At 40.8% G+C, this 17,107-nt stretch overlaps 1 protein-coding gene and 1 gene segment (V, D, J or C); both read left to right on the top strand.

The window, feature by feature from the left end:
• Window positions 1-944: 944 nt before the first annotated feature.
• Window positions 945-2,792, top strand: LOC146492583 (Ig kappa-b4 chain C region-like). The segment is given in 2 exon segments: window positions 945-1,006; window positions 2,314-2,792. A coding segment is annotated over 1 exon segment (255 nt).
• Window positions 2,793-8,215: 5,423 nt separating this feature from the next.
• Window positions 8,216-16,702, top strand: LOC146492582 (immunoglobulin kappa light chain-like). Its single transcript, XM_085149371.1, has 4 exons — window positions 8,216-8,266; window positions 9,715-9,882; window positions 14,534-14,654; window positions 15,292-16,702. The coding sequence occupies exons 1-4, from the start codon at window positions 8,216-8,218 to the stop codon at window positions 15,615-15,617; spliced, it is 666 nt and encodes a 221-aa protein (XP_085005497.1). The 3' UTR covers window positions 15,618-16,702.
• Window positions 16,703-17,107: the final 405 nt, after the last annotated feature.

The following is a 17,107-nucleotide window of genomic DNA, read 5'->3' as shown; positions in this document are numbered from 1 at the left end:
GTTGGTCTTTCACGTGGAATTCCAATAAAATTGATCCATGTTTGTGGCTGTAATGTGACAACATGTGGAAAAGTTCAAGGGGGCCGAATACTTTTGCAAGCCACTGTAAACAGGCCTATACTACTGTACTTTAATGTCGGTCATAAGGGTGTTACTTCAAGAGACATATTTTATGAGGTGGTCCTCACTGTGAAAAGTTTGAGAACCACTGATCTAAAGACACCGAGTGTTTGTGAGAACACGTAAAACTGTTTTGATGTATTTGTGCAGTTTGAGGTTTTGTGAATGTAGATTGAAAATTCAATTTATTGTTTAGAGTTTTGAGAAAGAAGGTGGAAGTGTCGTGGTCCGGAGTCTGTGGACGCCATGTTTATGTTTTAGGTTGATTAATATTCTGTGGTTTTGTTTATTTTGGGTTATTTGTGATTGTTCAGAGTTTAATGTTCTCTGTTCCTCCCATTGCTTAGTATTTTTGGTTCTATGGTAATGTTTTCAAGTTACATCTTCCCAGTCTCGTCTAATTAGAATCAACTGTCTTCCTCCTGTCTGCCATTTCCTTGTTTCCTTGTGTGTGTATATTAGTGTGTGTTTGCTCTTTGTTGGAGCATCTGCGTCTCACTGGTGTTTCATCCACATCTCGTTTCCTGCTGGCCATCCCCTGTGTTGTCTCAGTCTCCTCACGTTTCAGGTTTGGGTTGTAGTTCTCCCCAAGTTTTGTTCACGCCATACCCGTTCCTGTTATGTGCTTCACTTACGTTAAATAAAACTCACTCCCTGAATCTGAGTCTGCGTTTGGGTCCTTCCAATAAAACCCGCAGCTGTGACAGGGAGCTTTTGTAGTGATGTATCTTAACAACTATAAGATGTAAATTCTTTTGGTTTTAATTCAGTCTGCTAGAGTCAGAGAGCCGTGTCTCTCTACAGTCAGAGGTTTTTGTACGGCGCCTCAATGAGTTTGTATCACTGTGGTGGACTTTTGGTGGAGGAACCAGACTGGAATTTGGAAGTAAGTCGAACTTAAACCTCTTTTATTTTATCAGATTTCTTTCTTGTGGTTATATTGACTTATCTGTTCAGTGTGCCAGAAAACAAAAATCATAAAATAGTTTTTAGATCAATTTTCATGAAGACACAAAGTTAGCTTCAGAATAAATGTTAAAATCAATATTAACAAATAATATAAAACATCAGAGTTGACTTGAGGATTATTGAGATATATGTCTGGTTAACTCTTGAGAGCTTTTGGTTTTAATTCAGTCTGCTAGAGTCAGAGAGCCGTGTCTCTCTACAGTCAGAGGTTTTTGTACGGCGGCTCAGTGAGTTTGTATCACTGTGGTGGACTTTTGGTGGAGGAACCAGACTGGATGTTGGAAGTAAGATTATAATGTTTTTAAAGAAACTATATCGAGGTTTAAATGTTAGCTTTATAACAATGAAGTATTCATGTAGAGGTAATATTATAACCATTATACACTGGAGGCTGACTCCATCAGCTTTAATTCGATTTTATGTCGACATTTCTGACATAAAGACAATGCATTGTGTAAATAATATAAACTGTCATCAGCCTGTGATTATTTTCTAGTTTGAAATCACAGTCACTGTTTCTAAGATGAATTAAATGTAACTGTCCTCAACTTAAACAGAGTGAAGATAAAGATTTCTGGTCTTTTACTTAGTCAGTAAAAATGTAGAATTTACTTAGAAATCATAAAAGCACTACAATAAATGACTGAAATTCACATGAGGTAAGTAGAAAACTCGTGTATTATACAGAACGGAGGTTTTTGAAGCTTAACATCTTGTATAATTGTTGCCATATCTGCTTATTTTATTTCCAGAAGTTAAAGATGGGCATTTGACAGTGTGCAGCACGTCTGGTGTTTCTGTTGTAGCAGATATCATTTCAAATGTCATTAAAATCATGTAAGCAGTAAAAAAAATTAATCCACATCATTCAAGTAGTGCTATTAAGTTTCTTATCTCCAACAAGTGATGTGTTATAGATAACTGATGATTTTGAAGTTAAATTGTTTTTGTAAATGTTTCCACATCTGCTTCTTTTATTTCCAGTGTAGTTTGAACATATTTCAGGTCAAACTGTGTGATGATTCTCTCTGTGCTGATATGCATGAGAGGTTTCTTAAAGGGAAGTGAAACAATGTGTGAGTTAATGACTGGTGGAGCAGAAAAAACACCTGACAGAAACTTCTTAACGGAGAAAATCAGCTCTTACAGTAAAGGTGTCGACTGTCTGTGGTTTGATTGACAGCTGTGTGCTCCCTGTGCTCTAAGCTGATTGGTGTTTCCTAGGTGATACCCGCCCCGCCCTGAAGGTGCTGGGTCCCTCCAGTGAGGAGCTGAAACAGGGGAAGGCCACGCTCATGTGTCTGGCCAACAAGGGCTTCCCCTCAGATTGGAGTCTGTCCTGGAAGGTGGATGGCAGTGGCAGCATCAGCTGGGAGGAGAGCAGGAGCCCCGTGGTGCAGGAGAACGACGGCCTCTACAGCTGGAGCAGCACCCTGAGGTTCCCTGCAGACCACTGGATGAAGGTGGGCTCTGTGACCTGTGAGGCCACCCAGGGCTCCCACACTCTGGTCTCAGAGCCACTCAGGAGAGACCAGTGTTCCCAGTCCTGAACTATATGTGACTTTTATGCTGGTCTTACTTTCACACTGCATTCTGTAGCTTTTTTTTTTCCCAATTTCTTCTCTCATTTTTCATTGCTTTGTTTAAAGTTTAAAGTTTGTTTAAAGTTTTAAAGAATAAAAAAAAATCTACATTAAATAAGAATCGAGTGTTTGTCTTACTTTTGTGGTGATGTCAATATTAAACTCTAAATCAGACGTTCCCAAAGTGTGGGGCCCGCCCCCTAGGGGGGGCGCAGAGCCATTGCAGGGGGGGCGCTGCATGAAAAGGGGAAAAAAAAAAAAACAACGCTTGGACACTGCTAGCACGGGCGCCCACACAAACGCAAAGCAGGAGATGAAGCATCGCTGAATGTTTCCAAACCAACTTCATTCTAAGCCAAAGACTAGAAAATATGATGAAGCAAATCTTCCCTTTGGCTTCACCTGCACAAGTGCCGAGGTAGGTCTCCCTGCAGGATTAATTTTCCCTGTGTCGGGAGCAGCGCTGGGCTGTTTAAATCACAGACAAACAGGATCCCACATTCTTGATTTTTAGTTCACAAACACTTGTTGTAATGACTAACTACTCCTGACATTTTGGAGATGTTTGCTCTTTATACAGTAAAGTTACAGGATACAAATAACATCAGGCTGATCCTGACACGATTTGTTCCCCCGGTTCAAATCACGGACAAACAGCATCCAACAGTTGTTTATGTTTTTGAACCCATTTTGCAGAGGGATTTTTTGAAAAATGTATTGATAGCAATGTTGAATATTATTACACAGGAAAAAAAACAACTACATGTAAAATAATTACACCATGATGCCGCTGCCTTTCTAAATGGAGGGACAGTAACTGCAGTATTTCGTCTCTATCTGCCATTCTGCAATTCGTCTCATGTAAACAATAAAGTGCACACAGCGTGACGTGAAAAAAGGCACATACCTTTGACGTTGCACGACGAACTCTGTATTCCTCCTCCAGTAAATGCAAAAAAGGAGTTTTAAAAACTCTCCGTTCTCGGTGATTCAAAACGCCGTTTACGTGTGGAAACAGCTGCGTTTTCAAAAATACCCGTGTAGGTGTGGACATAGTGTAAAAGACTTAGTAGTTTATTTTCTTACTACCTGTAATTTATTGCAGGTTACTTGTATTTGCTTAATTGTTTACTAAATGTTTGAGGTGTGAAATAAACCGCAATGGAGCAAAATATGGGTGTGTGTGGTTGGAGGATGTGTTCGCGCGGGGGGGGGGGCGCGAACATTTTTCTTGTAAAACAAGAGGGGCCCAGCAAAAAAAGTTTGGGAACCACTGCTCTAAATAATGATTTCCAGGATTCTTATTAGAAACCAGTGTGCTATCTGTAGAAAGTCAATATGAGTCAGTAGAATTAAGTCACTTTGAATACATGAAGTTAAGCGAAGTTTATGTTAAAGAATAAGTGTGAAGGGGAATTGATAAGAACTTAGAGATTATGATTTTATTACTGAGAATATTGAGCGACACCGCCGTTATTCATGCAAAGTCATTGCATGCTGTTTAATGAATGTTTCAGCATGTTGTAGCTTGTTATATAAAGCAGTTTGAGTTCTCAGGTGGAGTAGAAAAGCGCAATATAAGAATGAGTCAAATGCCGTGATCAGTGTTGAGGTAGGTATCTTAAAGTATTCTATTATGCAGAGTACTTTTTTAAAGTAATGCAGTACATTATTTTGGTGTTTTTCTGTAAAATCACCTGAAACACACCATCTCATAACTATCATTTAACAATAAGAACTTATAGGCTACAGTCCCTCACGCCACATGGTTCACATGTATTTGAGCTGCTATGAAGCAGAGGTCAAAGGTCAAAATTTGATTGACTGAGATACAGATTTCCAACTTCTTTTTTGTTTAGCAACAATAACATTTTCACTCTATCACTCTGTGTGTGTGTGTGTGTGTGTGTGTGTGTGTGTGTGTGTGTGTGTGTCCTCAGTGAACTGTATCAGTCTCTGCAGTATCTTCCAGCTGCAGCAGTCACTTCAGTTTCTGTTCAGTCTGACTGAGGGAGGTTTTTGTACGACTGTTTTTCACTGTGTGAACACAAGCTGACTGTTGATAACATGAAGACTCTGACAGTAATAAACTGCTGCATCTTCAGCCTGGACTCCACTGATGGTCAGAGTGAAGTCAGAGTTTGATCCACTGCCTGTAAAACGAGCTGGAATCCCTGATTGTCGAGTGCTAGCATAGTAAATTAGACGTTTAGGAACTCCTCCATCTTTCTGTTGGTACCAGGCTAAAATATGGTAGCTGTTCCAAACACGAACATCCTGACTGGTCGTACACTTGATGCTCACAGTTCCTCCCACAGCAGAGCTCACTGCTCCAGGCTGAGTCACTGTGATCTGTCCTCTGGACTCTGAGGACACAGAGACAAAAACATAAAGCAGCTTCATGGTTTTGTGGGCTTCATTTCAGAGGGACAGATGTTGATAGAGGAGAGGAGTTTGATTCTCTGGACTTTACCTGTGAAGCAGCAGCAGAGGAGAGTCCAGATGAGGACGCAGATCAAAGTCATGTTTTTGATGAGGAGGATTTCTGTGGCTTCTGTTGTGATGAAGGACAGCTGTCAGTCATCCAGTGTTCAACTCTCAGGACTATAAACTCTCCGAGAGCACTGGAGCATGGTGCTGCTGATGCAAAGTGCCTCTCTATGGAAATCATCTGACCGATTCCATCAAAGACCTGTATCAGGCTCATGGTGTTGTTTATAACTGAATCAGCCAATTCATCATAATACTGAACAAAGACATTTCATAATAAATTTAGGAAGAATCTAAGTTTTTTTTTTCAGAATACATCTTATTTCAATTTGTCTTCTTTTATTTGAATGTTTTGTTTCATGACTCCTTTTTGATCTCTTTTAAATATCTTTTGTTTTAGAGGTTTTTCAATCTGGTTGTAAACCTTTTCATAGCACTGAATCAGCCCATTTAAAAGTTTTTAATGACATATTTTTAGCTACTGATGCTGTGGACTGTGTTGTTCTGGTGCTTTTAGATTTGACAGCTGCGTTTGATACAGTGGATCATGGCATTTTACTCTCTCATTTGGAGCACTGGGTGGGCATTAAGGGCACGGCACTGGAGTGGTTCAGGCCCTACTTGGCGGAGCGAACTTTCTGTGTCAGTCTCTGTGAACATGTGTTGTCCTCCGCCACTCTCTTGTGTGGTGTCAGTGGCGTGTCCAGCGGGGTGGCCTGGGGGGGGCACAGGTCACCCCCCCAACCAGACTGGCCACCCCCCCAACCAGACTGGCCACCCCAGGTGCCACCCCGAAGCTAAAACACTAAAATTTAATGAAATATCAAATGTACGATTATGGTTTCACAGTGAAGGGCAGATATCCGAGGGTAAGTGAATGCAGCACCGGCTTCTCCACTATGAGCATCATGTTAGCAAAGGTAGGAGAGCCAAGCACGAAAGAAGGCACTGCAGAAAACATTTTTTCGGGGAAAGATTAACAAGTTAACATAGCTGGACTAGCCATCGGACATTTGCACGGTGGGCTGATGACTTATTTATTGATTTTTTTTGTAACGGCATGAACAATGACAGGTGGTGGATTGGCCAGATGCTGGCCGATGTGTAAAAATAACTCCGTTGTTTGGTGGTGGCTATGGCGGAGCTTCCACAGAGGCAACAGGTGGATGAGGGAAGGGGAGGCAGCAGGAGGAGAGCCCCGAGGCAGCCGCCGGTCCGAGTGTCAGGTGAACTGAACTTCAGGTAAGAAGTTATGACCTGCAGTCTGTCTGGGTCAGATATAAACCAAGTTTAGGTGGAGTTTATTTTCGTTGTGCTGACTTTTTACAGTCAGTTACAACAACTCGTACTGCGTGAGCTAGCATAACGTTTCTATACAGCTGTTTGGTTGCTATGATGTTACTGATAGTGAACTTTATTTTATTCATAAGGTTAGTTAGTAGAGTTGCCAACGGCTCCTTAAAAATGGAATTGTCCCTCATTCAGAGAAAATATTAGGCGTTTGGTATTGAGCTGAGTACTTTAGCTAGAATGGAAAAAGACACAAAGCTGGATTTATTCTGTCTTTACACTGCCTCTTCTCTCACTGATCACTGATCAATCACTGATCAATCTCACTGATCAATGATCAGTTTCATGATTTCATGACTGTCACAAACCTGGGGGTCAAAGTGGACTGACCCTGAAGTTTGATAATCAGATTAAGGCAGTGGTAAAATCTTGCTTCTTTCAGCTCAGGCAGCTGCAAAAATAAAGCCAATTCTTTCACGGCAGAACTTTGAGACAGTAATCCAGCCTTTCTTAGCATTCGGCTGGATTACTGTAATGCACTTTATATTGGGGTCAGCGCATCATATATCAGTCATCTACAGAGGGTGCAAAATGCCGCAGCTCGTCTTTTAACTGGCACTCGAAGGTTTGAGCACATTTCCCCTGTTTTAGCTTCACTTCACTGGCTGCCCATTTCTTTTAGGATTCATTTTAAAATTCTTTTATTTACTTTTAAAGCTCTCCATGGCCTCGCCCCATCTTATCTCTCTGAGCTGCTACAGCCTTATACATCCACCCGCTCTCTCAGGTCAGCTGATCAGCTGCTCCTGAAGATACCAGGACTGGGCGTGAACTTAGAGGAGATCGTGCTTTTGCTGTAGCAGCTCCAAAACTGTGGAACGAGCTTCCTTTAGAGATCAGACAGGCCAGATCTTTATCTGTTTTTAAGTCACTCTTGAAAACCCACCTCTTTACCCTGACCTTTGACACCACGTGAGATGTTGGTTTTTATTTTTTATTTTAGTTTTTTGTAGCTGATTTGATGCTGTTTTATCTTGTTTTTGTTTTAATATAGGGCTGTTTTAATTTTATGTTTTATGTGTTTTATTTTATTTATTTTGCTGTTTTCTGTTATTCTATTGTTTTAACTTATTTTCTGTACAGCACTTTGGTCCTGTGCTGGGTATTTTAAAGTGCTTTATAAATAAACTTGGATTGGATCTTTTAAACGAGGCTGTTATCAGAGCTGTTCATGCTGATAGCACTATCTATAAAACCTCTTTCAGTAGCTACATGATCACAGTCATTTATAGAATGACAGTGGGGCAGACCAAGCATAAAAATGTTCACTATATGCTGATGATGTATTTTTCTTTTCAATTACAAAATTACTGAATTTTTCAATATAGAATCAATAAAGTCATGTGGATGATCAAAGTAAAGTCAGTTTCTGATCCACTGCCTGTAAAACGAGCTGGAATCCCTGACGTTGAGTGTCGGCATTAAAAATGAGCATTTCAGAAGTTTTCACCATTTTTCTGTTGGTAGCAGAACATATCATTATCTTAATCTACCCTATGATTGGTTTTACATCTATGGGGGATGGAGTTCAAAAACTTCTTTAGATGCAATAATACACACCATGTTTGGAGGTCAAAAAGCACTGCATATCACCTGAAAAACATACCAAAAGTGACGTTTGAAGGTGATAAAATCCTGTTGTTGGCCTCTTCGGCATATGGCACATGCATGCTTTATTTAATTAAAGGAAGTATGAATGGAAAATGTACCGAGGTATTCCTGTCATCAACCAGGATGATGAAGATGAAACAAGGGTGGATGTTTCAGCAAATCAGTGATCCCAAACACAGCCAAGGAAACTTTCAACTGGCTTTTAAGACAGAAAATGAAGCTGCCAGAGTCACCAAGACAAACAGCTTATCTGAACCCAACTGAAAATCTATGGAGAGAACTAAAGGTCAGAGTTTATAGCAGGGGCCCAGAGAACTTTCAGGATTTGAAGACTGTTTGTGTCAAAGAATTGCCAAAATTTACATCTGAGCAATGCATGCGCTTAACTTCTCCAAACAGGAGGCGTCATGAAGCCATTGGGATATTGCACATGAGATAAAGTGACAGGAGTGGGCAGCAGTACAAACTGAACAGTACAAAATTCTGAGTGGCAGTTAGTATAGTATTGCACAGAGTAGGTTTTTTATTTTTTTTAAATCCTAATATGAGTGAAGTGACCCATGCATAGTGTACAATGTACTTGTGAAACTGTAGGACAGCTTCTGAGTGCATCCTGTGAAATGTGGTGTGTTTGTTTAAGTGTTGTGGTTGAGATGTCGTATGGCTTGGTGGTAAAAACTGTTTTTAAGTCTTGTAGTTCGAGCAGACAGACTCCTATGACGTCTTCTAGATGGTAACAAGGAGAACAGCTGATGTGCTGGGTGGCTGTGGTCCTTGCTGATGTTGTGTGCTTTGCGGAGGCACCGTTGAAAACAAATGTCCTGAATGGCAGGAAGACTCAAGCCAGTGATGTGCTCTGCTGCCTTCACCACCCTCTGTAGTGCTTTACGGCTGCTGGCAGAGCAGCTTCTGCACTAAACTGTAATGCAGCTCGTCAGCAAGCTCTTGATCGCACACCTGTAGAAATTTGAGGTGATCTTAGCATTCATGCCAAACTTCCTCAGCCTCCTCAGGAAGTAGAGTCGCTGGCGAGCTTTCCTGATAGCAGTGTCTGTGTGAAGGGTCCAGGAGAGATCCTCGGTGATGTTGACTCCAAGGAATTTGACCCTTTCGACCTTGATGTGGATGGGCTGGTGTTCCCTGACTGGTCGTTTCCGGTAGTCCACTATCATCTCTCTAGTTTTGCTGATGTTGAGAGTCAGGTTATTTTCCAGGCACCACTCGTACAGCGCCATCACCTCCTCTCTATAGGCCATCTCATCGTTGCCTGTGATGAGGCCTATGATGGTTGTGTCATCCACAAACTTTATAATGGTGTTGGACTCGTGTTTAGCAACACAGTCGTGTGTGAACAGGGAATATAGGAGGGGGCTAAGCACACAACCCTGTGGCGTACCTGTGTTTAGGATGAGTGATGAGGAGGTGTCTTACCAACTCTCACCACCTGTTTGTGAGGAAGTTTAGAATCCATCTGCAGATCGGTGTCACCCAAGATTGACGAGCTTCAAGGCAAGTTTGAGGGCATGATGGTGTTAAAAGCTGAGCTGTAGTCGATGAAGAGCATCCTTGCATATGTATTCCCTTTTTCCAGATGAGTGAGGGCGGTGTGCATCGTCAGGGTGATGGCATCCTCTGTGGCTCTGTTTGTCCCATAGGCAAACTGAAGAGGGTCCAGTGTGTCAAGGAGGGAGGAGCAGATCTGACCTTTGACCAGCGGCTCAAGTCACTTCATGATGAGGGATGTCAGTGCAACAGGATGGTAGTCATTCAGACAGGAGACCACTGATTTCTTAGGAACAGCAATGATGGTGGATGTTTTGAGGGATGTGGGGACCACTGACTGCCTCAGAGAGAGGTTGAAGATGTTGGTGAACACCTCTGCCAGCTGGTCTGCACACACTCTGCTCCTGGAGCTTTGTGAGGATTGACCTTTTTGAAAGGCCATCTCACAGCTTCTGTTTTGAGAGTTAGAGTTACAGCCTCCCTGTGCTCCTGAGGATACAGGATCTGCTCTCTGTTGTCTGCATCAAAACAAGCATAGATGTTGTTAAGCTCGTCTGCGAGAGATGCAGTGGGCTGAACCCTGTCTTTGTTTTCCTTCTTGTAGTGATGCAGCATTGTCCATTCCACAGTCGCCTGGTGTCAAAGCTGTGGTAGCTGGACTCCACTTTGTCCCTGTAGTCCTTTCTGGCCTTTTTTATGGACTTTCGCAGCCACCCCAGAGCTGATGGATATAAAGCAATGATTTCTTTGCATGTGTGGATTAGATGGGTTGTTACCAACATCTGGTGAGAATTTCATGTCAGCATCACCTTTATAAATATGTATACTCATAAAAAAAAGACATTTTCAGTACTTATTTTAACCACTGTATATTTTCTCTACTTGTTTCCTCTAAATACAGAATGTGATGTGATTATGGAGATGATTTTGTAATGTTAATGTTACTACATCTCATGTTTTTATTTAATGTCATTTGAACATTTTTCAGGTAAAAATGTGTGATGATTCTGACTGTGCTGATATGCATGACAGGTTTGTGTTTCTGTGTGTGTGTCCTCGTTGAAATGCGTCAGTTGAGTTTCAGTTCAGTCTCAGGGTTTTTGTATGACGGTTTTTCACTGTGTGAACACCCACTGACTGTTTACACTGAAACCACCCTGACAGTAATAAACTGCTGCATCTTCAGCCTGGACTCCACTGATGGTCAGAGTGAAGTCAGAGTTTGATCCACTGCCTGTGAAACGACCCACAGTCCCAGGATCTCTTTTGCTTACATAATGAATAATACGTTTGGCCATTTCTCCATCTCTCTGTTGGTACCAGGCTAAACGATGATCAGGACTGCTGTAATACACGTTTGGACTTGTCGTACAGCTGATGGTGACAGATCCTCCTACAGTAGAACTCACTGCTCCAGGCTGAGTAACAAGGACATGGCCTCTGGATTCTGAAATGAAGCCCACAAAACCATAAAGCTGCTTTATGTTTTTGTCTCTGTATCCTCAGAGGGACAGATGTTGATAGAGGAGAGGAGTTTGATTCTCTGGACTTTACCTGTGAAGCAGCAGCAGAGGAGAGTCCAGATGAGGACGCAGATCAAAGTCATGTTTTTGATGAGGAGGATTTCTGTGGCTTCTGTTGTGATGAAGGACAGCTGTCAGTCATCCAGTGTTCAACTCTCAGGACTATAAACTCTCCCAGAGCACTGGAGCATGGTGCTGCTGATGCAAAGTGCCTCTCTATGGAAATCATCTGAATCAAGGACATGTAATTATTTGTTTTATGCACTGTTTGGCTTTCATAATTATCAGCTTCTGAAATGAAAAGGTTTAGATTTTCAGTACAAATAAACAGAATAAAGCCCTTTCATGACTGTGAAAACAGATCCTTGAACATATTTAATAAAAAAATGTAATAATTCTTGGTCGGTGATGCATTTTTCAGGTACAAAGAAGATTTTGTTATCATTTTTAATGAATTTGCAAAAGACCCTTGAATTCTTTTGCATTTAAAAGTGGAGCAGAACTAAACACAAAATAACCTTTAATTCTTCATCAGATGATGGTTTAAACCAGGGGTCTCTAACCTGGGGGCCACATCAGCCCTACTTGTGGCCAGTATATTGACATTAAGAAATTAAGTGCAATGTGGCCCTTCAAGTTGCCTTTTTTGTTAGGGAGGTTTTTTTGTTGTTCAGTGAAATGTTAAAATAAATTCTTTAAAAGGCAAAAAATGATTTAACCTCCTAAGACCCAAACTCTTCCATGGCATGGATTTTTTATTTATTTAAAATTTTGTATTTTGGTCTAGACAACCCAAACTATGATGTTCAGTTCAATTCAATTCAATTCAATTTTATTTATATGGCACCAAATCACAACAACAGTCGCCTCAAGGTGCTTTATATTGCACAGTAGATACAGAGAAAAATCCAACAATCATATGACCCCCTATGAGCAAGAACTTTGGCGACAGTGGGAAGGAAAAACTCCCTTTTAACAGGAAGAAACCTCCGGAAGAACCAGGCTCAGGGAGGGGCGGCCATCTGCTGCAACCGGTTGGGGTGAGAGAAGGAAGACAGGATAAAGACATGCTGTGGAAGAGAGACAGAGGTTAATAACAGATATGATTCAATGCAGAGAGGTCTGTTAATACATAGTGAGTGAGAAAGGTGACTGGAAAGGAAAAACTCAATGCATCATGGGAATCCCCCAGCAGCCTACGTCTATTGCAGCATAACTAAGGGAGGATTCAGGGTCACCTGGTCCAGCCCTAACTATATGCTTTAGCAAAAAGGAAAGTTTTAAGCCTAATCTGGTATGTGAGGAGCAGGATTTTGAATTCAATTCTGGATTTAACAGGAAGCCAATGAAGGGAAGCCTAAACAGGAGAAATATGCTCTCTCTTTCTAGTCCCTGTCAGTACTCTTGCTGCAGCATTTTGGATTAACTGAAGGCTTTTCAGTGAGTTTTTTGGACATCCTGATAATAATGAATTACAGTCGTCCAGCCTGGAAGTAATAAATGCATGAACTAGTTTTTCAGCGTCACTCTGAGACAGGATATTTCTAATTTTAGAGATGTTGCGCAAATGGAAGAACGCAGTCTTACATATTTGTTTAATATGTGCGTTGAAGGACATATCCTGGTCAAAAATGACTCCAAGGTTCCTCACAGTGTTACTGGAGGCCAAGGTAATGCCATCCAGAGTAAGAATCTGCTTAGATACCATATTTCTAAGCTTTTCAGCGCCGAGTACAATGACCTCAGTTTTATCTGAATTAAGAAGCAGAAAGTTAGTGTCATCTGCATAGCAGTGTAAATGTATGCTATGTCTTCTAATGATGCTGCCTAAGAGAAGCATGTATAATGTAAACAGAATTGGTCCTAGCACTGAACCCTGTGGAACACCATAATGATGTCCACATATGTGGACGCCAGGTCCTAGGAGGTTAATATGAAGGCGATATGAGCAGAGAGTACAAACATGTTGAGGGATTGGCTGTGTTAATTCAGTGAGAGAGTCAAAAACTAATGTGTATGCTTCTGTCTGTATGTTTATTTTGTTAAATATGAACAAAGGTATATCCGAAGTGCTGCCAAGTGTCTGGTCAGAAAGAGAGGAACAATGTGTTTATTTGGTAGTTCAATGAAAGGCTTCAGTTGGTTAAATTGAGAAAGACAAATTTACGTTCACATTTACAGTTTTGTCTTGTTATGCAATATTTGAAGTTAAAAAAAAAAAAAACACTACATTTTCAGAAATATTTGTGAGTGTTTTCTTGTTTGGTTGGGTTTTTGTACTACTTGAACACTAAATTGGCCCTCAAATGAGATGGATTGTAATGTATTCCTCTCACTTTTCTAAATAAATATTTGGTTAGTTCTTGTTTTACTTTGAAAGTAAAACCAGGTGTAGATTTTCCATGAAGACTGTCATGGTCCCTCTAGCTGTGTCTCAATTCATAGGCCGCATCTTTCGGAGGCCGCATTTGAAAGCCAATTACGTCACAGCCAGGCAGCGAAAGGCTGTCCCTGTTTGAAGGCTGTTCCAAATGCGGCCCACAAATGCGGCCTCTTTTTCACCACCTTTTTATTTATTTATTTATTTATTTATTTATTTATTTATTTATTCATTCAGGATCTTTAAGTCTTCTTCTGATGTACAAACTATGGAGCCCACTGATGAGTCTAAAAGACTCTTTGGGAGGGAAAAGGGCTGGTTCTTTTATACTGCTTTTCTATTGTAGCCTATCTGAGCACTCAAATCTCTGTCTGAGTTTGGGCTGCACACAAGCAGCTGTGTGCTTTGCACAAGCACTTTAAACTTTACACAACATGTCTCATTCACCCACAGAGAAATGCAAGAACTTTTTTCTATGCTTTCTATATAACATTCACGAACATTCAGACTCAAATGGATACATTAGACTGATGCTTCTGAGCTACAGCCACTCCAAGTGTAACTGTATTTAAACTAACATTGTATGATGTTATTTGAAGAAGTCATATCAGCTGAGTCATGGCTGCTGTGCAAACAGTGAATGATTTTGTTGAGTTTGTTTGTTTCAGAGTCAGAGAGCCGTGTCTCTCTACAGTCAGAGGTTTTTGTACGGCGCCTCAATGAGTTTGTATCACTGTGGTGGACTTTTGGTGGAGGAACCAGACTGGATGTTGGAAGTAAGTCACATTTAAACCTGTGTTATTTTTAAAGCTTTTTTCTCTTAATTTTATTCTACTTGTCTGCTGGGTGTGGCGGGAAAAATATATTTTTTAAGTATAATTATGAAGATTTACTGAATATTAAAAATACATTTTAATCATTTTTAAACATTAGAAATATCCATAAGAAGACTTTTTTTCAATTTACAATTTTAATGGCTGAATTTTGAGGGCTTGTAGGTTTAGTTCAGTCTGTTAGAGTCAGAGAGCCGTGTCTCTCTACAGTCAGAGGTTTTTGTACGGCGCCTCAATGAGTTTGTATCACTGTGGTGGACTTTTGGTGGAGGAACCAGACTGGATGTTGGAAGTAAGTTTATTCGGGTTTACTATCAAATACTGTCTTTTTATTAAAGTTCATTTAACAATTTAATTTCTGATTTTTGAATGAGAGAAAAGCACTTAGCTTTACAATAAGTTTGATGAAGGAATTTTTAATTATCCTCTTATGTCATGGAGGATAATTCAGATCTGCTCTGTGAAAATATTATGTCTACATTTCAATCAAATTAAAACGGAAAATAAAATCAAGCAATAATATAAAGAAGAAGAACTGTCAAGTATTGTTTGAAATTAGTTTGTTTGTGTGAATTTTAAAAATTGTTTTAGATATACATGAAGAGCATTTTGTGTCACTGAATATTTATTCTATTTATTTGTTTCCAGTTAATATTAATGTAAGTCATGTACAATACTGATGATTTTAAACTTGTTTTGTAAATGTTTCCACATCTGCTTCTTTTATTTCCAGTGTAGTTTGAACATATTTCAGGTCAAACTGTGTGATGATTCTCTCTGTGCTGATATGCATGAGAGGTTTCTTAAAGGGAAGTGAAACAATGTGTGAGTTAATGACTGGTGGAGCAGAAACAACACCTGACAGAAACTTCTTAACGGAGAAAATCAAATTGTGGTTCGTGTCCTCTAAGCTGATTGGTGTTTCCTAGGTGATACCCGTCCCATCCTGACAGTGTTGCCCCCCTCCAGTGAGGAGCTGCAGCAGGGGACTGCAACAATCACGTGTCTGGCCAACAAGGGCTTCCCCTCAGACTGGAGGCTGTCCTGGAAGGTGGATGGCAGTGGCAGCATCAGCTGGGAGGAGAGCAGGAGCCCCGTGGTGCTGCAGAACGACGGCCTCTACAGCTGGAGCAGCACCCTGAGGCTCCCTGCAGACCGCTGGATGAAGGTGGGCTCTGTGACCTGTGAGGCCACCCAGGGCTGCCAGACTCTGGTCTCAGAGCCACTGAGGAGAGACCAGTGTTCCCAGTCCTGACCTGACTCAACCTGATACTGGTTTAATGCTCTCATTCTCAACTCTGTAACTGTCTCTCCATCTTTCTTTTTTAAGAACAAATAAAGACTAAAACTGTTATTTTCTTTCTCATAATGACAACATTCATGTTTCATGTAATAAAGATGTTTTGCAAAGTGAATTTTGGTTGAATCAGACATTTAATTTTATTCAAATCTACAAACCTGCACTTGATGAATAAATTTTTCATTTAGAAGAATTTAGACCAACTCTGCACTCCAACATGATGTCTTTATTTTAAACTGGTAAAATAAAACACAGGTGAAAGAACCATTAAGGAGATCTGCATTTTGGCAAAAGCTGAAAAAGGAGTTTAAAATTGTACAGGTTATTTTTATTTTTATTTAAATTTAAATGACTGTGTGTGGTAGGTTGTTGGTGGTGTTGCTCACCTGTACCAGACAGACTGGTTCATGAAGGAATGCTGGGACCTGATTGCCACGGAAACAGCCTCACCAGACTACAAAGCAAGTCTAAAGAAGAAAAAGTCTTTAGTGTCTCTAATGAGCTGTTTGTTCTGAGGAGAACTCACAGACAGGAGAGTCAACGAATACAAGGAGTGATTAGAAAGAATCTGAAGAACAAAGTTTTAATTTCATTGACGAACACGGAGAAGATTAAAGGAATGATGACATGAACAAAATATGAAAAAACACCTTGAGTTCAAATACAGCTTTTTTATTCGTGTTCATGTTTGATGATATGTTTACAGAAAAATCTTTAATTCACAGGTGTGTTGAACACAACATGGATGCGATAGCAGTAGGACATTTTTGACGAATCACTTTATGTTGCGTGTGTGTGTGTGTGTGTGTGTGTGTGTGTGTGTGTGTGTGTGTGTGTGTGTGTGTGTGTGTGTGTGTGTGTGTGTGTGTCCTCAGTGAACTGTATCAGTCTCTGCAGTATCTTCCAGCTGCAGCAGTCACTTCAGTTTCTGTTCAGTCTGACTGAGGGAGGTTTTTGTACGACTGTTTTTCACTGTGTGAACACCCACTGACTGTTAGGATAGTGCCGACTCAGACAGTAATAAACTGCTGCATCTTCAGCCTGGACTCCACTGATGGTCAAGGTGAAGTCAGAGTTTGATCCACTGCCTGTAAAATGAGCTGGAATCCCTGATTGTCGACTGCTAGTACGATAAATGAGCAGTTTAGGAACTCCTCCATCTTTCTGTTGGTACCAGGCTAAAGCGTAAGAGTTATGAACATTCTGACTGGTCGTACACTTGATGCTCACAGTTCCTCCCACAGCAGAGCTCACTGCTCCAGGCTGAGTCACTGTGATCTGTCCTCTGGACTCTGAGGACACAGAGACAAAAACATAAAGCAGCTTCATGGTTTTGTGGGCTTCATTTCAGAGGGACAGATGTTGATAGAGGAGAGGAGTTTGATTCTCTGGACTTTACCTGTGAAGCAGCAGCAGAGGAGAGTCCAGATGAGGACGCAGATCAA

Source organism: Neolamprologus multifasciatus, chromosome 22 (assembly GCF_963576455.1).
Source record: "Neolamprologus multifasciatus chromosome 22, fNeoMul1.2, whole genome shotgun sequence".
In the NCBI taxonomy this organism is placed as follows: Eukaryota; Metazoa; Chordata; class Actinopteri; order Cichliformes; family Cichlidae; genus Neolamprologus; species Neolamprologus multifasciatus.
Note: the sequence above shows the minus strand (reverse complement) of the source record. Positions and strands in the feature narration are given on the sequence as shown.